General features: G+C 38.5%; 1 protein-coding gene across 8 annotated transcripts in view; it reads left to right on the top strand.

Annotated features, from left to right (window-relative positions):
• The window catches only part of FGD4 (FYVE, RhoGEF and PH domain containing 4), a 117,929-nt gene that overhangs the window by 63,069 nt on the left and 29,717 nt on the right, over positions 1 to 25,143 (top strand). For 7 of the 8 annotated variants that reach the window (XM_090144618.1, XM_031589823.2, XM_090144622.1 and 4 more), the window contains 3 exons: positions 10,746 to 10,910; positions 17,944 to 18,124; positions 21,291 to 21,768. In XM_090144618.1, the coding sequence (XP_090000744.1) occupies positions 10,746 to 10,910; positions 17,944 to 18,124; positions 21,291 to 21,768 (824 nt within the window). Of the gene's footprint in view, positions 1 to 4,094; positions 4,206 to 10,745; positions 10,911 to 17,943; positions 18,125 to 21,290; positions 21,769 to 25,143 lie in introns of those variants that run through there. The other variant, XM_090144628.1, reaches the window with a different exon arrangement.

Here is a 25,143-nt window from a genome sequence, read left to right as displayed (position 1 = left end):
ATGCTTACAAACCTTTTGCTCAGATCTTCAGAAATAACAGATGTCAGTAATACTTTGAACCTACTGTAATTAGACTGTTTTTTTTCCTGTGGGTCTGTGGTGTTCAGCATCCTGTTTCTAAAAATGTTTTCTTAGCAATTAATCTTTTAGAAACAGAACTAGCTGAATTTGTCTCAAAGCATATGTATATTTTCTAAAATAGCTCTAAGTTGAGATTAATATGAAATAGCTGCACAGATAACTGGGCAGAGTAGAAGATGAAATCTCTGTGACTGAATTGTTAGAGAAGTCTTCTTAAGGAGAGTACAGTGATAAAAATGGTAAAATTTATATTTAGATCATAGTTAGAATCATAGAATCCTTAGAGCTGGGAGAGACTTCTGAAGGCCATCTAGCCCAACTCCCCTGCAGTGAACAGGGACACCACAGCTAGATCAGGTTGCCCAGGGCCTGATCCAGCCTTGCCTTGAAAGTCATCAGGAACAAGGCAACAACTCCAACACTACATAACCTGTTCCATTGCCTCACCACTGTCACTGTAAAAGATTTTTTCCGTATATCCAACCTAAATCTCCCCTCTTTGAGCTTGAAGCCATTTCCCCTTGCTCTATCACAAAAGGCCCTGCTAGAAAGTCCGTCCCTTTCTTTCCTGTAGCTCCCTTTAGATACTGAAAGGCCGCTATCAGGTCACCTTGCAGCCTTCTCTTCTCCAGGCTGAACAGCCCCAGCTCTCTGTCTGTCCTTGTAGGAGAGATGTTCCATTCTGTGGATTGTTTCTGTGGCCCTTTTCTAGATGTGCTCCAACAGGTCTGTGTCACTCCTGTACTGAGGACTTCATATCTGAATGCAGTACTCCAGGGCAGGTCTCTCCAGTTTAGAGCAGAGGGGCAGGATCACCTCCCTCACCCTGCTGGCCAGCCACACATCTTTCGATGCAGACTACTTGTCTTTTTTTTTTTTTAAATAAAAATCTATTAATATTTGTCAAAATCTAAATAGTACTATTTCATAATGTCTTATTATTTACAGAAGGATAAGACTTTTTCATTCTCTGAGTTTGTTATTGCTCTTGCAGAATATTTCAGTGTACAATCTTGAAAAATTCCAACGGTCTGTAGAAAATACAAATATCTGCATTTTTTCCTAATGCGACCCCAGTGCTGCAAGTGCTCTCCTTAATGTGAAGCGTTAGACTGTGCTGCTTAGTATGGCATCACGCTGGTTATCTTTCATATGGTAACAGGAGGAAAATGTACCATTTGGCAGAGACTAGGCAGATCAAGCAAAAGAAATGTTTAGGGCTCAGTGTCTCAACCCTCATTCAGACGAGTGATTCTTCAGTGATCAGTGAATCTGCATATGTAAATGGGCATCTTATTAAGTAAGAGCTCAAGGATATTTTAAAAAAATTAATGATTGCCATCTGTGTAGAATATGCTGATATCATTTGCAAAGTCAGCAAAAAAATGTTACTGCTGAGTAAAGCAATTGCTGGGGAGACATTTCTCATCTCACAGTTCTACAAAGAAAGATAAAAGAAAAAAATGCTTCAGGGAAAACTCAGTAGAGATGCTTCTTGCTAGCCTGTTCTGGTGGCAGAGTTCATGAAAATGGCTATGAATACAGAAGGGTCTTGAGACTCAGCCCCTTCCTTCATCAAATACATGGGAAGTTGTAAAAAGGTCACAAGAACAGGGATGGAAGGAAATGACCTTTAGAAAATGCTCACCAACTTTACCACAGTTGCTACAGGGAAGAGATGGAAGCATGCAGTCAGTAAGTTTCCAGGACTCTAAAATATTAGCTGTGTGAGAAATTTCAAGCTGGGTGTTGCTATCATGTATTATGGGACTAGCAAAAGACCGTAGTAACAAGTAGGGAGAAACTGCATGAAATTACCTGAGGTAGAGATGAGACAGTAACAGTAGTGTAGCTGAATGTGGTTTCAGGATCAACTTATTCTGCATTAACCTGGACTGTTGAAATTGATGCAGATTAATAAATATGTTTTGTTTTTTGGTGTGTTTTGTGTGTGTGTGTTCACGTGTAGTTGTCAGAAAACTTGGTAACCCTTGAATCTTGGAGATAGCCTTCAGGACGAGAAAAAAAATAAAGGGCCCACACTGCTTAGATATTCATACTATTTTCTGAAAAACAGATGATAAAAGCAGCTCTACACTGCTACATATTTTAAAGGTAAAAGAACACAGCTCTATGTTTTCCGTACAGATTTTGGGCTTGATAACCCCATGTTCAAATAGAAAGTTCAAATAGAAAGTAAGAGTTTGAGGGAATGTTTCATAACACAGGGTCTAACTATGTATGTGAAAGAGCAGTTCCTGATTCCTGTAAACAGAATTTATTTTGTTCCAAGCTCTGATTTAAGTTACACATTTTTCTGGAGTTTACTGAAGAGTTGCTTCTCTCTGATAGTTGATTTACAATCATTATCAGCAAAACCAGTGTCTGTAAGTAAATGTGACTCATAAGGACCTTAATGAAGTACATTCTGTGGTTTTGACCGAGGACTTCAGTTGCAAGCTACTCCTCTGAAACCACAAGCTGTGCGTCAGCAGCTTATTCTAAACCAATGGCATCCAGTCCAGGGATGGGCACTTCCGCCTTCTCCCTCCAGCACTTCTGCTCTCTTTTGGAAGAGAGAGCAGCAGATGCAGGTGTCCAGGGTCCTGCCTTCTGGAGCAGCTTCTCGGTCAGTAGCACAGCTCACAGACCTGCTACCTCCCATCCCTCTGACAGGGGAAGACAGAGGAATAGAAAACCACAGCAGACATGGCCAGGAGAAAGGTTTTAATGTTAGCTCAGTGACTTGCAGCTTCTACAACCCTCCATCCCTGCGGCCATCAGTAACCTCAGCTCTAGCAGTCTTCCATCCCTAAGGTGCCTCAGCATCATTTTCATCAGTGGTATCCTCTAGTGACTGGGCAGTTAGACAGCAGTAGCATTGCTAGATTGTAGATAACATTAGGAGAGTAGTGGTCCAGCAGGGAAGAGGTGCAGAAGGTGACGACTGCAAATGCTTGTTCTCAGGGTGAGGTTTTAAATACCATTTTTGGAAGCCATTCACTGTTTCTTTTACTGCTGTATTTTACACAAAGAGTTAGCATTGCCACTTGGACTTCTATCAAATTAACTTTCATTTTAAAGACTCTGCATGATGAAAGTGGTTTTCTTGGCTTGCTTTGCATTCCCTTTCCTCATGTTGCATCTCCACATTCCTTACTTCAGAACGTGCCCTTCTAATGAGGTTATATTGGAATCCCTGTATGTTGCATGAAGAAACTGTAATTTTTTTCTAAGGAAATCAACTGGCTTTTTTTCTGGACTGAGCCCAGAAATGAAGCCTTGTACAGTGCCTTTCATTTTATTGGAAGAGCACCAGCAGTGAAAGTTATGTTATTGTGCTAATCCAAAATCTAGACAAATGTTAAGAGAGAGCCCCATTAATTGCTTGCTTATTCCTTTTACTAAAACCGCAGCAGATGCACAGGCCTGCTTTCATGGAAATTGCTATTAGATCAGAGCTCAAAGAACAGAGATCACAGCCAGACAGGGAGGCAGATCTACATCATGCTGAGTCTGTCTGCATTAGCCAGTGTTGGCACAGCATCTGTAGGGAACGTGAAATTCACCATTCGGTCCTTTAATTTGTGTGCTATGTAGCATACTGAGACTGAGATCAGATTATTGATGTTAAATCTTACTTTGTTAGCATTTAGTGCTTCCTTTTAAAGGTCAGGCTCTAGATTCTTAAAGCAGGTAACCTATTAGAACGTGATGGCATTGATGGTTGATAGCCTGGCAAATATGAGCTCTTCAATAGGCAGCTACTGTAAGCACCTGTATAATCAATGAACATACAAGTGTTATAATTAAGAAATATACAAGAGAGTTTGGCTAAGCAGGTTATTACACCAAAAAAGAATAGATAGACGGCTTACCCTTGTCCTGGGCTTGCTAGAAAACTCCAAAAGGAGGGATCTCCAGAAAGAGATCCTCCCCTAACGAGAGGTAGAGCCAAGCTCCACCCCTTCCAGCAGCACAGGTGAATTGCTCGCCTCAGGTGATCAATCAGAGGTTCAGGCCCTGATTCAGCAGTTCCCATACAGCACCATTGTAGTCTAAAACTAAAAAAAAGTACTATGGGAAAGATGCATTGTTTCTCCCAACCAGAACAACCATAAAATGTAAGAAAGCACAGGAAAGGCATTGTGGAGTGCTTGAGTCTCATCAACACCCACAAACTAGACCAGTGCAACAGCATGTCTTAGACCAAGCTGGTATGGGTGTCTGTCTACTTTGAATTGGGTTCTATTGTGAACTCTATGTATAACTATGTATTTAGTGTATCAGAAGTGGAATTATTTCAAAAGCCAAATAAGTTTTTCTCATTAGAATACTGCTTCTGTGTGTTGCATGGTTGAACTTGCTGGAGTTTGTTTCTGTTCTCCTGTATTACTGCTCATCTGGTTGTAGGAGGCTCGTGTTCTTGGTGTTGTGCATACTGCAACTGGGAAACCTCTGCTCTGCATTATTACGTGAGCTAATTTAAGCTAGAAAGAAGCTGAATAGTTTCTGATTCCTGGAAAGTATTGTGTGGAAAGTATGGGGGCTGCCTCCTATCTTGTTATGTTGGCCCACAATGTCAGAGATGGATGTTGGTGATATGGCAGTAGAAGTTGAAGCTTCCTGACAACATTGTGTTACATTTTGTTGCTGTGTGGCAGGTGGCAGTAGAAGGGCAGTCTGACCAAATGGCATCTGACATGGAAGTGTGTATGAAGAAAAAGTGTGTCATTGAATTCCTCCATCAGGAAAAAATAGCACCCAGTGACGTTCACTGATGCTGAACAATTCTGGAGACCAAACAGTGGATGTGAGCACAGTGAAGCAGTGGGTGGTGCATTTCAGCTGTGATGTCTTTGTAGCAGATGTGAAGCAGTGGGTCACCTGAAATTAGCAGAGGCTAATGGTGGTGCCTGTGTTGAAAAAAAGAGTGTTTTGTAGCTGAGAATTTGCTCAATCAGTGTTATTGTGCTCTTTGTATCTGTTTTAGTATAAGTGGAAATAAATAGGAGGTATTACTTTTGGAGTGACCTATATATTTGCCGTCCAAGTTTTAAATTCAATAGGGATTCATCTCTTTAATTTCTTCATTAAATATTGTGGAACATTCAGAGTTTATTAAGCAATATCAATACTCTTTTTGCTATCTATAAATAGTACTTGTAGATTGATTTTCTCCTTGCAATAAATGCTGTGAAGGTATTTGTTAATCCTGGGAATGTCTCCGTGCAGTGATATCAGAAATAAAAGCCTTAGTCTTGGAAAGTGATCTACATTTTTCTGTTGAACTTAGGATATTTTTTTTTTTTTGCCTTTGTCTGGGAAACTGCTTTGCAAGAAAAATCTCTGTACTTTTCTATTTTGCTAGCATATATATCTGAACAACTCCTTTACTAAAACCTGACCTGTGTCCTAAGTTTTGCCAAGATTCCACTCTTCAAAGATAATTCTAAACCTTCTGATACTCACCTTTTATTATTTTTGACCAGCACCATAATGCAAAACTAACTTCTTCAACTCAACAGCACTCCTGACTTCAGCTAAAGTTGTTTTTCTCTTTTTTATAACATTGTATTATCAACCATTTGCAGCATTGCAGCAGTAGCTCACCACAATAAATACTGACATTTAACCTTTAGAGCTCATCAGCTCAGTACAGGATATTAATATGAAATTTTTGTCCAGTTCTAAAGCTGCAAAGCATTTACAACTCTATCGTCACTTTGATGAGAAAGAGAAAAATGTATCCAAACTCAAATGTGTAATTACCTCGAGAGGATAGCATTCAATAGAATTTGGCAAAAGATTGGTTTTTGTTTTTGTTTCATGAGAGTAACTTGGACCTACAGACTTCCTACTCTCTTCCATAGTCCTAATGTACACAGTTTGGGTTAGTCTAAGCAGTTGTTCCTAAAACATGTTTTGGTGTGCAATTAGTACCATACATCTCATAGTCTGATATGTATTCCTCACAAACAGGACAAACCCATGAGTGGTAGGTACCACGTAAGTTATTAGAAAATTATTTTTGAGGACAGGTTTGGGCACAGATGTGGGTAAAATCCATGGTCTGATTTACTAGATTTCCTGCTCAGGCCTCAACATATCTATTATTATAACTCCCTCTGCAAGAGTTCTCTAGCTGCCTTCTTGTCTGTGTCCAGAAAACTGCTCGTCCTCATACTGTCCCTGCTACAGTTCCCCAAGTGTTTAGTGAGCAAGTGAGAGGGCTGAATGAATCTCTTTTAGTGTCAGTGCTACTTAGTGCTATTTTGAACTGACCAGGAGATTGTGAGACAAGATTATTGTGGCTAAACTGATGTTTTTGTTACAAGTTCAGTAGGGAGAATATTAGCTGCACCTCCATATGTGATGAGGGCAAGTAGCAAGAGCAAAGCTTTGCCTTGGTGCTGCATGAGAAAGTGTGGCAATATGACATCAAGGCAATGGCAGCTATCCTGGGAATTTAACACACTGGTTGCATATATAGTTACATTGTTTGAAAAGAAGTAAACCTGATTTTGAGACTTAAATTTTGCCTCCTAACAGTCTCAGGAGAATAACCCTTTCCCTCATAGGCTAGGGTTACATACAGCAATGCTGCATTTCTTTCATTCAGAATGTAAGAGTAAGATCACAATGGCAGTAAAAAATTAAGTGGTGATGGAAAAGTACAGATGGTAGGAGTAAGACCAGATATGACAGAAAATCTAATGGTGTTTAGCCCATCTTGGTGAAGCTGGGACTGCTGATAGAGGACCTATGCAATATCAAAATATTAGTTTAACTTCTTGTAAATACAAATAAGCATTTTTTTTCGTGTTACTGGCATTTCAAACTGGCTAAATATTCATGGCTACAAGTTATTTTTAATTAAAATGCTCTGGAAAATTAGATTATGCTTCTTAGCTTCAAACATCTTCCAGTTTTCTTGCAAATTATGAAGAAAACAATTAAGTGCTTATCAAATTTGGAGTGTTTATCTTTTCTGTTAGTTATTTATTACCTCTGCTTTATCACTTGCATTCTTGCTTGAACCCATTAAAATGTTTTAAAATACTTCCCTTCTCTTCCCTACTTTTCAGGGTATCTAATCATCCCCAATTACAAGAGGCAGTATTAGTGATGTATTGGTGAACAAACACAAGAACTGGCTAGTATTTTGTTGCTCATTGCATTTCTGAGTTCGATTAATATCTCAGTTATTGTAACACATAAAACCACAGCAACACGTGATTGCTTCTTTAATCAGATCAGAATCAACCACAGTGGGAACCTATTTCAGCCCAGTAGAATCTGTAAGCTTTTGCAGCATGCCTGGCTTTTTGTATATGTAATTGGATTTTAAGTTGCACTTATAACAACTGCATTTCTAAAGCGTAGACTGTCTTACTGCTTAAATGGTCAGAATTGAACAGCTGTACTGAAATATGAATGAGCTTTAAATGAAGTGCTGGTCCTGCATTGGAACAGGCTGCCCAGGGAGGAGATGGAGTCGCCATCACTGGAGGTGTTCAAGAAACGTGTAGATCGTATGGCATTAAGGGACATGGTTAGTGGGCATGGAATGGGGATAGGTTTGTGTTTGAACTAAATTATTGTACTCATCTATTCCAACATCTATGATTCTATGAACTGCTTGTGGAGCACTTGGTGTTTTTGTATGCACTGAAAACAATGTATTTGGAGCTTTGCTTGTAATATCCTTCCAAGCCTTTGCTACTAGATACATATCTGTAGTGAATATTCCTGTATTTCTGACAATTTTTTTTTGCCTACATCACCTGGAAGGTATTAACTTTCACTGTCAAGAAACCAGGATTTAGATTGCCAGGGATGTTAAACAATGCTTTTTGTCCAAAGAATGTAACTTCTTGATTTTGCTTAGAAGCATGTTGTAGTTAGATTACCTTTTTCCATTCCAGTTTTCCATGTGAAGAAAGCTGAACATATTTTATTTATCCTGTTATGGCTATGTTACTCTTCAAAACTGTGGACTGAGGATGTGAGATGGTTAGCAGAATTACAAGTTCAGAATGTGTCTTTAATGTTTGTGGTGTGTCAGTCTGTAGCAAATATGCCTTCTAGATAGAGAGAATTGCTCGTATAACTCATGGAAACAAGAGTGAATTGAAGATAATAAGTAAGGGCTGTTAAAGAACGCCAGCTATATTCCTGCCTTTTCCCTTATGCCAGCCAGCAGTGCTGGAGTGGCCGTGCGTTCACTGACCCCATCTGTGTAATTCATCTTACTGCTGTATCATTTCTACTGCTTGTCTCACTGTGTGCTTGTACAAGCGCTGGTGCTCCCCTCCAAGCCTGGGGTGGGAAGTAGCCAGGAGAGGAAACCAGACTTAAATGGTGACAAAGTGAGAGGTAGAGAACGGAACTGCCCTCTTTAGCAACAGCTCTGTATCAAATTGTGAGTGTTAACTTTAAACAAGGCAAAGCACGGTGATAAGTTTGTGTGTGCAAAGAATGTTCCTATTCTGACCCTGGCAGTACCTTGCTTTCTTAGAGAATCTTTTTAATAAATTGCAAAGGTACAATTCTGATGGAGATTTCCAGCTTTGGTCTGGACAGTTAGCAATACCCTTTTTTCTGATCTGCAGTTGTGGAGCTGGAGGTCCTGAAGAAGTGTGTTATCTGTCAAATCTACAGTCAGAACAGTTTTCATAAAGCTCTAGGATGTCACGCTTTCGCACTCATTGCAGAGTTAGAAGACTGATCTGAATGTAGATTTCTAACATATGTTCAATTGCCTACACAGTGTGTGGGATGTACTGATCCTGCCAGGAGTTGTTGTTTCTTAAAATTGTTTCTAAATTGGAGATTTCCAAGTTAAAGTGTGAGCAGTTACAACATGACATGGGATTCTGTGGTGGAGAGAAATTCAACTCTTTGATGAGCATCAGGAGGACTTGCTCCTACAAGCCTTGTGCCATCTCCTTGATCTGTCCAAGAAATTTCAATTCTCCACTCTATGTAGAGAGGCAGGAATGGCACTTCAGGTGAATCCTCATGAAATGAGGAAAGATCTGGGACAGAGTTCCTATTGCTATAGTACAAGATGGCTTTTTGTGTATGGAGATACCCAAGGAAACAGAGCTGAAGAATTTCAGCCTGAGATCATAGGTGTCTGAGAAGTCCACATGCAGTGGGCCTCATTAAATAATTGTTCTGGGACCAGCCACCTTTATGTTCTTGGGAGATGGCATTGCTAACTGAATGATGGAAAAGGGAGTGATGCCATATTGCAGCCACAGATGTCCTGTACATGATGTGATATGAGTACCAGTTTCTTGGCTGGGTGGGTTGTTGATCTCAGCATAAACCTCTGCAAGTCTCTGTGTTTGCAAAAGCAGCTTCTTGGTGCAGTGCTACTTCAGCGTTTAAAAAGAAATTAAGCTTCTAAGAAATAAAACATAAGTACTTTAAAATACTGTTGCAATCTACACGGTGCTGAAGAGCCTTTAAACAATGGTGAGCAATAGCTCTCGAACCTCTTTCCACTGCTTTTTAATGAGTGTGCTTGGCTGTTGCTGGGAATGGCTTGATATAATGGATTTTGCCTTGGGATAGGAAGATGCATTAGATCAGTGCTTCCAGATTCTACAGATCAGTTGTTTAGAAGACAGCAGAGGATTGCCTTATGAAATGAATGGTTGGTTGGGTTTGAATTTGTTTTTTTGGAAATGAGTAAACAAAACCCCGACTTGCATTTCTGTCAGTAGAAGCAAGCAAAGATAAAGCAAAGATAAAGCAAAGCAAAGACAAAAGTGATGGCAAATGAAAGCAATAAATGTAAGTGTTCGAAGTCTGCCACAGTTATTTTTTTTAATGAAAATAATCAAGGCAATAAATGAGAAGTGGATGTCCCTTGTTCCTCCCCACAAACAAAGTTGTGGATTTATTTGATTTAGAGATGGAGGGATATTAACTTAATTGAGATATCAAGTTCCTTCACAGTAGTATTTTAAATCTTTTCATTACATTTACGGAATGAAAAACTTCCACACACACACGCATCCAAAAGTACATAGTCTAGCCCAATGTGAGTACATTCTAATACATGATTTTATTACAATTTCTGTTGTTCAGATATGTTTTCCTTTATTTTTTCATCCAGTTTTCTTAGAAATGGCATCATACTAGGTAAAATAAACTCCACTCTGTTAAGACAAAATGAAATAGAAATGTCAACTGTCTTTTTGCTTTGGTTTCATTTTTAATCGTGTAATTAGTAGCTCTTGAAAAGAAAGAAAAAGAAACGTTTTGAATGTATAGTATTTTGTGAATGAATACACAAATTGAATGGGTGAACAAAAATGCTATTTTTTCAATGGTTCTTCTCCTAAACAAGCCTGTTGATAATAAAGATAGCAAGAAGGCAGTTAGAGGTCGTAAGCTTTCTCTAGAATAACCTGGGATAGTCACACGGAAAATATTTTTTTTATATATGCAACTCTTTGAGATTTAAACAATGTAATACCTCTCAGTGGAAGGCAGTCTCTGTTTTTACAATAGGATGCTTCAAAGTGAAGACAAGCATTCTAATTTTCTCTGTAGGGAGGCAGTAGCACTTAATATACGTGGATATAATCATTCTACCATGCATTTAATTCTGTTTCTAACTCTTGCTTTTTGAACATATTTTTCAGGCAACAGCATCTGTACAAAGTCCTTGATATTGTCTAGATCTTGTCCAGCAAGTGCCACAACCAGGCTAGTTGAGCAGAATGTACACAATGAAGCGGCTCAGGGAATAAATGGAAGTGTGCCAGTCAAACAGTCCCCACGATCAGCCTCAAATCCAAAGCCACAAGGTAAGTAGTCTGAAATACTTCGATTAAGTAATTTGTGCTTCAGCTCATACTTTCATAGAAATAGAACATTTTGAAAGAACTGTGCTTCTCACAGAGAAAATAGTGTGGTAAAAGATGACCACAGAAATACAAACGTCCTGTGAATGTTTTGAATCTGATAAATTGATATTTCCCTGAAAAAGGTTCTTAGAAGAAAGGCTAAGCTTAGTAACTAGTATGGTTTTAAAAAGAACAACTGGTATAGATATAACTCTGTACTTGCATCACAACTGTCTAACAATCTGCTGTGTGCTTACTCCAGGTAAGTAATGTGAAATTCTTTCTGTGCCCAAGACATGAGAACACATGTAAGCCTCTTGTTTGTATTAAGCTATTGTCTGGCTGACTTCATGACAGGAAGGAAATTCAGAACTTCTGGGATTCCAGCTGAGTTCAGCTGCAGTCTTCTAGTGGGACTATGTGGAAAGAGATGAGAACTCAGCACTTGCACAGTAAAAGCTCTCCAGTATGTCTGCAGAGTAGTTGATTTCCCTTCTTTCTGTACATAAATAGTATTTTTAATATTAAAAGATGGATAGATTTCTAACCTACACATGGAGGTTATATATCTAAACTTCAAACAATTTTTATGTGGTCTTCTGGATAATGTTGATGATTCTGCTGAGGTTGATCATAACAAAGGGCCTAAATGTTCTGGAAATCTTGAATTCAGGTCCGGTGTCTTTTAGGAGTGATGTACAGTAGAAGCTTCATTCATCTCAAAAGGTAAAAAAGAGACAGTTTTGAAGACTGACACCATGGTTCTACTCAATGAATTGGATTCTGAGACACACTGCTGATATGGCGTAAGCTAGAGACTTACAGAAGACTAGGTCACATCTAAGTCATGTATAGAGACTAAAATTTTGTAGAACTTTCATGTAGGGGATTTAAATAACTGTCTATCAATCTGTGGGAAAATTCATCTTGAAAAAGTTTGTATTAGTTCTGAATTCATCTTAAGGAGGGAAAGAAATTTTGCTGGGGTGCAACAAAAGCTTTGTTTACTTATAGTGAATGAAAGCAAAATAAATCTGTATTTCTTTTTCTGTTTGTTTTTATTAAACCTTTGATAAAATGTTTTTATGAACAATAAGTTTAATGAACAATACTGGCAGTCATATATAAGCACTGCTTATCTGAAGTGATCTTTCTGACCAGTTCCCAGGGCTCTTAAAAGCAGTTATCTAAAGATAAATTAGCAAAGGAGCTCATGCTCTTCCCAATAAAAATATTTTAAAAGAAAATTGGGCAATGAATGAAAAGACTTAAACTTTTCAAAACTAAAACCAGTCCACTTACTGTAAGTTTTAGCTGTTAGGTAAGTTAGAAGCTGGAAAATATTGGACCAAAGTCATTATGCAGCTTTTGTTACTGTTCTGTAGCCGTGACTATTTTGTTCATCAAAAAGCAGTATAGATAGAAATAATGCAGTAGTCTAAGAAATGCAGCTGCTTAGATTTTATACAATAATAATTAGTTTGTGCATGCCCTGTTCCTGGGTCTGTGCCTTTCTTTGATTGTCCCTACTAAAGGTGTGAGGTATATCAAAGTTACAGACAGTATTTTGTAAATACTTTGAATACACAAATTGAATGGCTGAACAAAAATGCTATTTTTTCAATGGTTCTTCTCCAAAACAAACCTTGGTAATAAAGATAGCAAGAAACCAGTTAGTTATAGAGTATTTATTAGCATTTTGTTTAATTGAAGCAAAACAAAACAGACCAAATGAAATCACCTTTTGGGAGACCAAAAAAATCAGTTTTTTTTTTTCTCTTTTTTTTTGAACAATTATTAAGGTACAATTGCACAGCAATTTCAGTTTTATTTTAGCAAGAAATGATTTTCCAAATTGTTGTTCTAGTCATGCAAATACTAAATGCCCTTTTGTAATACAAGGAAATAAGATCACAGACATGAATTGCAACGCCCATGTGTTTGGTTGTAGATGAACTGCAAAATGACTTTCAAAACTCACAAAAATGTATCCAATCAAAATGAGAGAAAGAAAGACCACTTTGTGATTGCATTATAAGTGAAGTATGGGCATTTTTAATAAGGTTAACTTTTATATAGAGGAAGAATTTCCAAAATCTTGCACTTGAAGTGAACCGCAGACTCTGAACTTGTTTTGGTCTCTACCTGGTTACTGAGAAGTTGTTTGAATTTTTGGAAACAGATCACTTACAGCAGTTAGAGCAAGTGAATACATTTCTGTGGAGAATCCAATATGAAATTCTTTCTTTTTTTTTTTTTTTTTTTTTTTTTTTTGCTGGCATTTAAAGGAGAACAAACTAGCTGTGTGATACACTGACAATGAAAGAGCAATTTTTGTTCCTCAATAATTCCTTCCGTCAACAATTTAAGCAATTCATATGTTGAAATTCCTTGAGTATTGGTTGTTTTGTGAAAGTCTGCAAATTTGGAGCAAATACAGAGAATGAATGACAACTGGTGATGAAGTTTAGCAAGGAAACTGACTGCAGAGAAATGCGGTCTGTAGCAGCTGTGATATTAAGGTGCTTTGCCATCGCATCCCTTTGGTGTGTTGTCTGATAAAGGGACTAATCCAGACTGGAGGTAGTCAGTGGAAATAGCAAAATATGCTAATGTCTTCTGAGGCAAATGTGATGTGTGAGAAATGAAACAAACTGCTAAAAAAAAAATAGAATGAAATTTGCACTTATCTACAAATACTTGGGCACTGATCAGAACCTAGCTATAGCAAACTGCATGTAGAGCGATGTGAACAAAGTAATTGTTTTTCCTACATTCTTCTATTTCCTATGTTTAGAACCTCTTGCATGGGTTTCATTTGATGTCCAATTACTAAGTATTAGGCACTAAAAGTGCTGTCTGTGGCTGCCAGTTTTATTGTTAGGGTGGAAAATATGTTGAAGTGTTAATGCTTCTTTAAAGCAGAGAAGTGTCTTGTCAGTTGAAGACTGCAACTGCATCAGTTGCTCATTTAGATTTTTCTAATGAGCACTGAAGAGTGCTTGTGAATCTCTTACTGATGCCAGAGACATCTTTCATAGTGTTGGAGATGATGGCCTGCTCTGTTCTATTATGAAATGGCATAGACATATCTCTAGCACTTAGTTAACTGAAACCAACTGCTGTAGTATATCTACTCAGGAGCATCAGTCCTGCTCCCCTTTCTCAAATAATTATAATTGTCCATGGTTTTTGAGTTATTCAGTGTCCTGGGCCCATAAAAGCTGAAAACCTCTTACAGGTCTGCAGTGTAGACTGTTTTGCTCGCAAATGAAAATTGTACAATTAAAGGTGAACTGAATTGAATCTGAGAGCTATTCCTGGCTAGATTTCTCAAAATGTACAGTGATTTAAGAAACCTTTACAATATCTCTCTTAGCAACAAAAATGCTCGATCTCAAATGTTATCTACAGAAAGAGGATAAATGAGAGAAGAAAGCACACTTGATTATAATTGATCTTATTTCTTAATATGTTATTGGAAGATATTTGTTATATAAAAAGGTGGAAATGCATATACTAAATAAGAGCTGTCTTTTTTGCCATCTTCTTCTGAGCATAGGTTACTGGTTCTTGCTGCTGCCAGTCTTTAGGCATCTGTCCAGTTGCACTTATTTGGTCCTCATGTAAGTGACAGAGCATGAAAAAGACAATGAAGGATGATTCAAACAGAATAGCTGCAATTACTTATCACAGGAACTTTTAGCTTTGTATTTTCATTGAATTAAAATTTAACAGCATTCATAGTTTAATCATAGTTTAAATGCATAGAGGGGGAATGAATAGGTGTTTTCCAAGAGAAGTGATAAATGGCCTTTGATAATATACCTTGACACCGGCTGAGGCTGTTGTACCTATTTGGTGCAACATTTAGGTGTGTCTCAAATTAGGACTAGAGGGAATGGTTTCAAGCTGTGCCAGGGAAGATTCAGGCTGGATATTAGGAAATACTACTTCTCTGAAAGGGTGGTCAGGCACTGGAATGGGCTGCCCCATTCCAGTGGGAGGTGGTGGAGTCCCCTTCCCTGGAGGTGTTCAAGGGACGTTTGGATGTTGTGTTGAGGGATATGGTTTAGCGAGAACCATTGGTGATGGGTGGATGGTTGGACTGGATGATCTTATAGGTCTTTTCCAACCTTAGTGATTCTGTGATTCTGTGATTCTGTGAAATTACCTCCCATTTCCTTATGAATGTACAAAGTTGAATGCACGTCTGGGGACTACAATTTAAACCTTAATTGCACATTTTGGCTAGCATATTACAGTAGTAGCTACCTGAATATATTGAGGGGTTTTCTCTAGGCAGAATATGCTGTTCAGATTTCCTAATAAGCTCAAAATTCTACAGCGGAGAGATGAGAGTATTTATAGACTTGAACAGAGCTCTGTATTATACAGTGTATTACAATGCTCCAGTCTTCTCTCATTTTTTTCTTTAAGATCCTTGCCATGTGCACACTGAAAAATAATCTGATTAAAACAAAGCACTTCAGAAGTACACTGAGGGAAGTATTAATGCAATTTGTTTTCCATAATCCCTGTTAACAATGTTGACCTTACAGAAGGGTTATAAGGGCTTTTTATACTACTGATGCTTTTCTTTTCCTTGATCTTGTGACTCTCTTTTTCCCACTGCTCTATTTCTAAAACCAACAGCAGCTAATAGCAGCAGCTGATTAGGGGGAAATGCTGCCTGTTAGATGGTAATAGCGAAACAACAAGAATATAACTTAAACTCAGGATTTGATATGGCTGTTTGGTTTGTGGTTCTCTTCTGAAGATTTCAAAGGGATTTTCAATATACTGGTGAAATCCAGTTTGACTGGAGGTTCCTTGTGCTTGCAGTACTGAATTGCTGTTACTTTGGTGATTCTTTTCTTTCCTTTTTTTTATTAGTAATGGATACAAAAGTATGCAGCCCTTCCACGGAATGTCTTAGAATTTAATTTTTGTCCCAATGGATCCGATGTAAAAATAGCTTTGAACTAATTCTTTCTGCTTAATTAGTAGATGTGAACTCCCTCAAGTTTAGTAGTTTTAATTGATCCTTGTGTGGAGATGAATTCTTGTGAGATGTACGAAAGAACTGATATATGAGTCCATCAAGTAAGAACACACAGAACCACAGGCCCTGCACGATGTATTGCAAGAGCCAGAAGCCGGTCCAGTGCTGATCAGTAAATCCACCCGATGTCCTCTTTCCCATCTGTCTCCTACCCTGAGGGAATGGCAATGCCCACACTCAGTTACGTGGCCTGCTTTTCCCAGGCCGCTTGTCTCGCATTTTTCAGCTGTCCCGCTGCCTTTGTCAGCGCAGTAACCTATTCAGGCTTTGACAGCTCGGTGATGCTTGTTGGCCTAATTCTGCCAGGAGCTCTTAGGGCTCCCTGGGAAGACAGAGTGTAGGAGAAACTGTTCCACAATATTGCAGCTGCAGCTGAACAAATGCGCGCAGCCCCACCAGAAGGGCTTCTGTTGGCATAATCCAACACTGACACAATTTTATATTCTGCTTGTTTTGGTATTGCTTTGTAATTATTTGAAAATAACAATATTTTCACTTTTGCTTCTGCACTGCATCCTTCTCCAGACTTCCTTTTTCATTGTGTTAACAAATACAAAGGAAGTTGGAAAGAAACAAAGATACACGTGCTTACATTAGAGCATTTGAACTATAGTGATTTCCTTACACAGAATCACAGAATGGCCCAGGTTGGAAGGGATCTCAAGAATCATGAATCTCCAACCCCCCCACAACAGGCAGGGCCACCAACTTCCACATTTAATACTAGACCAGGCAGCCCAGGGCCCCATCCAACCCGGCCTTGAACACCTTTCTTCTCCCTCTATTTCATTTGTCTGCATTTGTAGTTAATACGATTGAAATGTGTTACATTCATTTCTTCATTGTACCTCTCCTGATACTTTTCAGGATGCAGCTATTGCTGCAATCTCTAAGTACAGTTTGGTTATTGGAAGCACTGACAAATATTGCTTCCTATAAATTTAATCTAAGCTATGGATGGAAAGTCATCCTAAATCAAGCATTCCATCAACGTCGTACATCTGTGTCATATTCTGTGATAATATATTTGCAATAATCTTTTTTGTTACCACTTTCAAATTTTGGTTGGCAGGGTTAAACCTAATTCCTATGGTTACAGGGTAGTTCAGGAAGCTGATCTTGGGTTGGTGATATGACAAATATGGCCTTTTCACATCCATCGATTGAGCATCCTGTATCAGTGCTAATTCTGCTGCCATGTGAGACCATACTTGCTGGGGAGAAGTTGCAAGATCTGCAGCACGTGTGTGTGCTGCCTGTGGAGCCCAAGAAGCTGTTACTGCCACAGGCAATGACTTGTCTTCTAGTCATTACCCTGTTAAACAACGGCTGATTGTTAACAATCTAACAAGAGTTTATAGTCAGGATATGGGAAAAGAAAAAAGAAAAAAAATATTTTGGGGGACTCAGATTTTCAGACAGACAGAGGTTGAAGCTGAAGGCAAATCTTTCTTTTCCACTGACAATCATTTTTGAAGTAGTGAGGGAGAAGAAAATGAGGGCACCAGAGTAGAGCAGCAGTTTAAGTCTCTCCTGAGGAAAGATTCATGACTTCCACAACATGGTTAGATCTTACGCTCAGTGCCTTTTTAGGATAAAATCTGCATTTGTAGAGGCCACATACGAGTTTACTACAGAACGCCAGAGGGGAAAAAAAAGAGAAAATGGAAGGGAGAGGGACCCTAATATTTTAGCTTCAATAGCATGTGGTTTGGCTTTTATATAATATAATAATACAAGAAGATGCTTGATAAAACACAGCACATAAAAGCTTATATGAAGTTCCTGAATTCATAAAGCAACTTTAAAGCTAAGTAAGTCAAATAATCTCTCTTACTGTGATAACTTATGCTAAAGATCTCATGTTTTCTGATAGTTTAAAGAAACAATTGCCAACTGGTTGATCACTATTACTGTTACTGTTTGCAGTGCCTCCAAAGCCACTTCATCTGCAGAAGCTATCACCTGTTACATACCAAACCTCTAGGCATAAAGCTTTATCAGGTTCGAAGCCAAGAATGGAGGAAGATACACCTACTCCTGTTTCTAGTGTCACAAAAGAAAAGTCCAGTAAAGTGTCAGATCTCATTCATCGTTTTGAGGGATGCAGGTATGTGATGTGATTTTAATTGTTTCCTGGTTCTGATGGAAGAAGAACACAGATATTGTGGTAGTGCTCAAACCTGTCTCTGCCAGAGGAGTTGATGACAAAACAGCATGTTTTGAAATGATGCAGTTGTGTATTTGGTCTGCACAGGCCTGTTCATTTTGATGAGGCGCCAGTCTTAATTTTGCTTTTAAACAAGCAAATAGCAGAAAAACAAAAACCAACCCCAAAACACATGCTACTTGCAGCATTTTTAAAACATCCTGGAAAACATCAGCAATTTGATTTTGGAATGAAACTATGGAGTGAATCCTAAATTCTTTTGTTCTTGTAGGAAAAAAAAAAACACCCACATTTCTCTATTTGCATATAAAAAGGAAAGTCCTGACTTTCCTTTTATACTGACCTAATGTCTTCAGATTATTCACGTGAGTTAGTTGTATTGATGTGGCATGTATCCATGAAACTGTTTGCATTGTAGTACTTGGTGATCTTAGTTGAATATATGAATCTTCCTTAGTTTTTATATGCATTTTACAAGAAAGACTTGGAGAAAAATGAGATAGATAGTTCACAAAATAGTACTTCTTGTGTGCCTTTTAATTGGATGCATATGACAAGCATTATAAGCTCTGAAACAGAGGTTCTGAATACATCTGCTCTGTATAAAAGGAGTGACATTCCAGAAATCCCATGACAGAGAAACAGTTCAGGAAATAATCCAGTGGCACTGGAGTTTTACAAGTATTGGACATTGCTTTCTTCTGTTTCTTCAGGATACCAATGTTTTGAAGCTCATACAGGGCTGAATGTGTGATGTACAACAGAGCAGGTCCTAACAAGACTGTTGAGTGTTAAGATTTTCACTGAAAGAATTCCTCCTCGAGGTGGAGGAAACTTAATTTTTTATGCAGAAACAACTGAGCGTTGCATAAATAGGTTTGTTTAATGGAATAGAAATAATTTCAGAGCTTCATCTACAAGAAACTTCCATCATTTTGCACAGGCTTAATTTCATTGCTGTCATGGCAACTACAGAAAAGTAGGAAAAAAAACCTGTAAGGCAGCACTGGAGGTCCTGTGAATTAGACTAGTCCCTAGTCCCTAGACCCTAGTCTTTTTATCACTGTTTCCTGTTCTTCCTACAAAACATTATCCAAGTCTTTTTAAAACTATAGTGACCCTAGAAAAACATTTTAACTCTTTGATCTCTCTTTCTAGTAGTTGTTAACTAATAAAAAGTTCTCAAATAAGATACGATGCTGTGTGTTTTTAGTTTTTTTGTTCGGTTGCTTATGATCTTTAAGTCTGAGCAGTTTACCTTTTGATTGTATTTGTGGAGGTGGAGAATAAGGAGCATAAAAAAGAATTTCCCTAAAATTCTGCCTTTGATAAATAAAGACCAATATAAAGACATCAAGACATCCTGTCCTGAAGGATGTGAGCTGCTGCTTGGAATCTGCCTGTCCATAGAAACACTGCCTTCTTTGATTTTGTTTTTCTGAAAGAAAGCTCCACAAGTTCATTGTGCCCTCGTGCCATTAAGCCCTACATTTCTTCCTGTTATCCAAACTTGCTGGATTGCACAGACACTCTTTAAATAGTATGCAAATAAACTCAACAAAAAAGCTTCAGAAACTTTCTTGTAGACCATAAGGGCTTTTTTGGGGGGAGTTAGGTGTGGGAGAACCTGAATAGCTATTTTGGCTAATGTTATTCATTAAGTACACTAAATAATATCTGTCTACTGATAAATTCTCTTCAAAACTCTGATCTCTACTCTTGAGAAACTTTCCTAAGTAGCATGTCTAGTGTCCTGCTGTGCCTTAGGAAGCAGTGCACATTTTTAAAACGACCTTAGCTCACAGAGTGAGTCTTCCATGAAGGGGAACTTCACTTGTAATTACTGGTTTTCAAATGTCTAGTTAGCGTGTTCATGAAGTGCAAACTCTGATTGCCAAATATGATAACATGTTTTCATTAGTCTGTATAGTCCACAAGAAAAAAATAAAAAGAAGTAATTAAACTACTGTGCCATATGCATGCAGTGGAAAAATGTGGATGAATTTCATAGTTAAGTTTCTCAGTGTTTTGAGAGTTGATTTCTAATGGTAGAGTTTTAACACAACTAAGTGAGAAATGATTTAATTCCTTTGTTATATGATAGAAAATGAAGCCAGTATATATTTTTTGTCTAAAGTGTACAGAAGTTCAGAATACGCTTACAATATTTGTGTAAACAGTCCTGTAAATAAGGAGTAAATATACAGTTTATAACTAATCATCAACTTCTTTGTAGATTAACAGTCTGTACTAAGAACTGTGTGTTAGAGCACAGTCATGTTTCTCTTTTTCAGGTTGAATATGGTTTGATAAACATACTTAAAATCCAAATGCTCAGGTTTTATTATGGTTTCAGTGATTTTTTTCTATTTACTGTAATTAAGCCAAACATTTTTACAGAGTGGGCTAACATTTATATTATCTTAAAATTCAAAATCTCAAAAATCTGACAGAAAGAGACATTGAAAGGTACAAATGAGGGATAACATATGTTCAAAGCTGAGATAAAATATGCAGGGAAAAAGCCTTCAGAAGAGATGCGTCTTGAAGGAAGTATAGTAATAAATAAGGAAACTGGGGAAAGAAAGGGGATAGTAACCAAAAGCTCTGCCTTTAATATGCTGATTTAAGGGAAGGGTTCCTAAATGTTCTCAGATGTTTTTCATGCATTCTTAGCAGGCAGTTAGGAAACAGGCTCCCTGTTAGTTTTAGGCATTGGACTGGTACCTGGGAGACAAAAAAAAATGCTTTCCCCATTTCTGCTAGTAGTCTTCTGGGATAGTTGGGGCAGGTTGCAGCGTGTCTTCCTCATCTCCTGCATGTGGTACTGCCTTTTGTTTTAAAAACTGAGATATGGGAGAGATGAGGATGGAGAGAATCAATACAGATACCACTGCAGCTTTTCTGGGAGGAGATGCATGTTTGTGTTTTAATGGAAAAGTTTAAGTATTGATGGTATGAACTTCCTGATATTAATGCTGGAAGAAATAGTTTGGAGGAACTGTTTGCACGGTGTAGCTGTCCTACTCCCTACAGAAAACAGGGTTTTTCTGTAACACCATGTTTAACTTCTTTTTCCTATGTTTTGCTTGTTTGGTATTTTTAGCCCATTCAGTCCTATTGACTTGAAGAAAGATTCCTCTGCTCTCAACGTCTCTAAATCTCAAGGAAGATATGGGTCAACGCCACCACCTCAGCCAAAACTCCACTCCCAACACCCACTACTAAAACAGGGAAACAGTAATACCGACAAAACTCAGGTTGCACAGACACACACAGCCAATGGAGTAGTAGCACAAGACCAGGAGGAACATGAGGACAGAAGGATAATTGACAGAGATTCTACTGTGTCCACCCTGGTTCCAGATAATTCAATCAACAGCAGCTTGATAAATGGAGAAAGAGTAAGCACATCCAGAGATTCACTGGAAACTACAACTTCCTATGAAGGATCAGTACTTAACAGCTACTACAGGACTCCAAGCAGTGATACGCTGCTCCCATCTGACAATGAAATTAATACTAATGTGGAGGAAGAACCGAATGAGGAAATGATCAAACAAGACCAACCTGCAGAAACAAAGGTAACGAGAGAAGTTGTTTTTCTTGCACTATCGCTACTCTGTGTATATTTTCCAGATTTCTATTTGCAAAAATAAGCTTTGTAGAGCAAATCAGAAAACTGAAAATCTTCTGATCATTTTTTCATCTAAACCTTAAAATTTATTACCTTTATTAAAAAGAGGTTATTTAAAAGAAAGCAACAAACTTGTCTCAAACTACAAAAAGAGATCTGAAAGCCTGACTATCCAGTGGCAATTCAGTGATGTGCTTCTGAAGTAAGCTAGCAAAAAGAAAAAAATGTGGTATGGAACAATTTTCTTGGTTTAGGCAATGCCACCAAAAATATATTGATGTTTCAAATGTGTAAACTCTCGTGAGTTTAAAGAAAAAACAAAAGAAGAAGAAAATTCTGTGCTAAACTATGAGGAAGATATAGTAGTGTACGTAAAACAGACTTTTGTATGTAGTAAATTTCAGCAACAGCACTTCAGAAAGGACTGCTGTGTGAATCCTTATCTTGGATGTAATTGTCAAGTCAAAGATGGAAAGGCAGCGGCAATATGCTAGCTATTAGATAGACACAAAGTTCAGAAAATATGAAGTATGTGCCTTGTTATCAAGAGCTGTAACATGATGAATTTGAGCCTCCTTATAAGGAAAGTTTTAAATAATTAACGAAAATAAGTGGGTGGAAGAAAATCTGTCTTGGAAAAATTAATTGCTGAGAAAATCACGGATATTTCCCTTTCTAAAAGTTTGATCATGCAGTTTGCCTTCCTGTACTGAAGCATTCATGGCCAATTGGCATCAACAATAATTTCAGTCCATCTTTGCTATGTGAGTCACTGCAGGGGGTTGGGTTAGCACTCTCCATGCCCTCCTCTTCACCACACAGCCAAAGGGCTGAGCGGCTGGTCAGAAGTCATTTTGTGTTTTGCTGAGCGCTGCTAAACCTGTTCCCCAGTTGGCAGATATACACTTGCATCAGCTAACAACAAAACTTCAAAGTGATTCTGGAGCTGGAAATACAGGATTTCACAGATTCTGATAGCGTTTCTGTGTCTTCACAGAATCATAAAATGGTTTGGTTTAGAAGGCATTTTTAAAGACCATATAGCAGAGATACCTTCCATTAGATCGATTGTTCAAAGTCCCATCCAACCTGGCCTTTAACACATCCAGGGATGGGGCATCCGCAGCCTCTCTGGGCAGTCTATTCTAGTGCTTCATAGCAAAGAATTTCTTCCTAATATCTAATCTAAACCTACCCTCTTAGTTTAAAAAGATTAAGCTTTGTGCTACTGATACACTTCCTGATAAAGAATCCCTCCCCATCTTTCCTTTAAGTCCTTTTTAAGTACTGGAAGGCCACACACAAGGTCTCTCTGAGGCCTTCTCTTCTCCAGGCTAAATAAATCCAGCTCTCAGCCTTTCTTCACCAGAGAGATGCTACAGATCACCTTTGTGGCCCCCCTCTAGACTTCCTCCAACTGATCCATGACTGTCTTACGCTTGAGGCTCCAGACCTCTATACAGTACTCCTGGTGGAGTCTCATGAGAGCAGAGCAGAGGAATAGAATCACATCCCTTGACTTGCTGGTCACACTTCTTTTGATGCAACCCAGAACATGATTGGCTTTCTGGTCCATCAATTCACGCTGCTAGTTCTTGTTCATTTTTTCATCTATCGCTACACCAAAGTCCTTTTCACAGCTGCTGTCAGTCCACTAATTGTCCAGTCTGTATTCATGTTTGGGATTTCCTCAATCCAAGCGCATAACCTTGCACTTGGCCTTACTGAACTTCATGAGGTTTGCATGGGACTCCCTCTCAAGCATGTCCAGCTATCTCTGGAGGGCATCCCTTCCCTCTATCATGTCAGTTGCACCACTCGGCTTAGTGTCATCTGTAAACTTGCTGACTGCATTCAGTCTCACTGTCCATGTCACTGACAAAGATGTTTGATAATAATACCAGTCCCAATATAGACTCCCGAGGGAAACCACATATCATTAGTCTATCATTGGTCTCCACCTGGGCATCAAGCCATTGCCTGCGACTCTTTGGATGTGAACATCCAGCCAATTCCTTGCCCACTGATTGGTCCGTCTGTCAAATCTGTGCCTCTCTGTTTTATAGATAAGAATGTTGTGCATGACTGTGTCAAATGCTTTGCACAAGTCCAGGTGTATGACATTGCTTGGTCTTATTTTTACCCATCAGTGCTGTAACTCCATTGTAGAAAGTCTCCACACACACACAATTTGCCCCTAGTGAAGCACTGGTGGCTTTCACCAATTACCCCACAGTTTTCTATATATTTTAGCATAGTTTCCAGAAGATTCTGCTTCATGATCTTTTTCTTACACAGCTACATTGGTGTTTTCATTCACAAAACAGCACCATCTCTCCAAGCCCTTTTATATGATTGACTAGAGATCCTGTATGTACACAAGGAGGGTAATTTCATTAACTAGGAAAGATGGATTTCATGTATTACAAGATAAAATATAATGGGTCGTGCCAAGAAAGTGCTCGTATGTGAGTAATTGTTTTGTTGATTTGTTTTGAGGATTTGTTTTTGACAGTAATGTATAAACACTGTTTTCTATCTAAATATAATTCCAGTGGTGATCCAGTGTGCCTTTAGCTTGCCATACCTCTCATTATGCTTCTGTTCAGTAATGTGTGCTTCCCCTCTCTGTGCCAATAAAAGTGCTGACTGCTACACTGACAATGCTAAGCTTGCATCCAAGTTACACAGTAAGGTGGTGCTGACAGCATTCTTCAGGAAAAGGCAGAAATGGGAAGCAGTTGTATCGTCAAATCCAGGAAGGAACTGAGCCAGTGCTTTGAGAAAAGCTGGGAACAATCTCATTAAAATGTCTTCGGCCTGCTGAGTGGCTAATACATGTTATCTGGCTTGTACTGACCAAGATCCAAAGTGTGTTACAACTCTTACTAGATGTACTTGTTGCTGGTGCTAGAAGGATGAAAAACAAAATAGAATAAGTCCATGCAAGTTAACTCTTAAGACAGACATTGGAGTGCAGTGCAGTGGAGAACTGAATCTGTAAAAACTGAATTGGATGACAACAACAGGTTCTGAGATACCAGTGAGCTTGTGGTATAGCATCTCCTTTAGTAACATTAAGTAGGTTGATCTAAGAGTTATACTTTACAAAATAAAACACTGATTTAGATTAGGGTAGTGCAATCTGTAGGTTGAAATCATCTCCATCAAAGTAGCTGTTGCTGTGCCATCTGGAATAAGAGGAAAGATGGTGAGGAACAGGAGAGGCCTGACAGAGCCTTAAGCTGTTACTGTGAGTAGGCAGTTTGTAGATTCTGCTGAGCACTCCCATAGTCAGTAAAGGATCTTAAAACTACAGTCA

The sequence above is a fragment of the Phasianus colchicus genome, chromosome 1 (genome assembly GCF_987193195.1).
Source record: "Phasianus colchicus chromosome 1, bPhaCol1.hap1.1, whole genome shotgun sequence".
Lineage (NCBI taxonomy): Eukaryota > Metazoa > Chordata > Aves > Galliformes > Phasianidae > Phasianus > Phasianus colchicus.
Note: the sequence above shows the minus strand (reverse complement) of the source record. Positions and strands in the feature narration are given on the sequence as shown.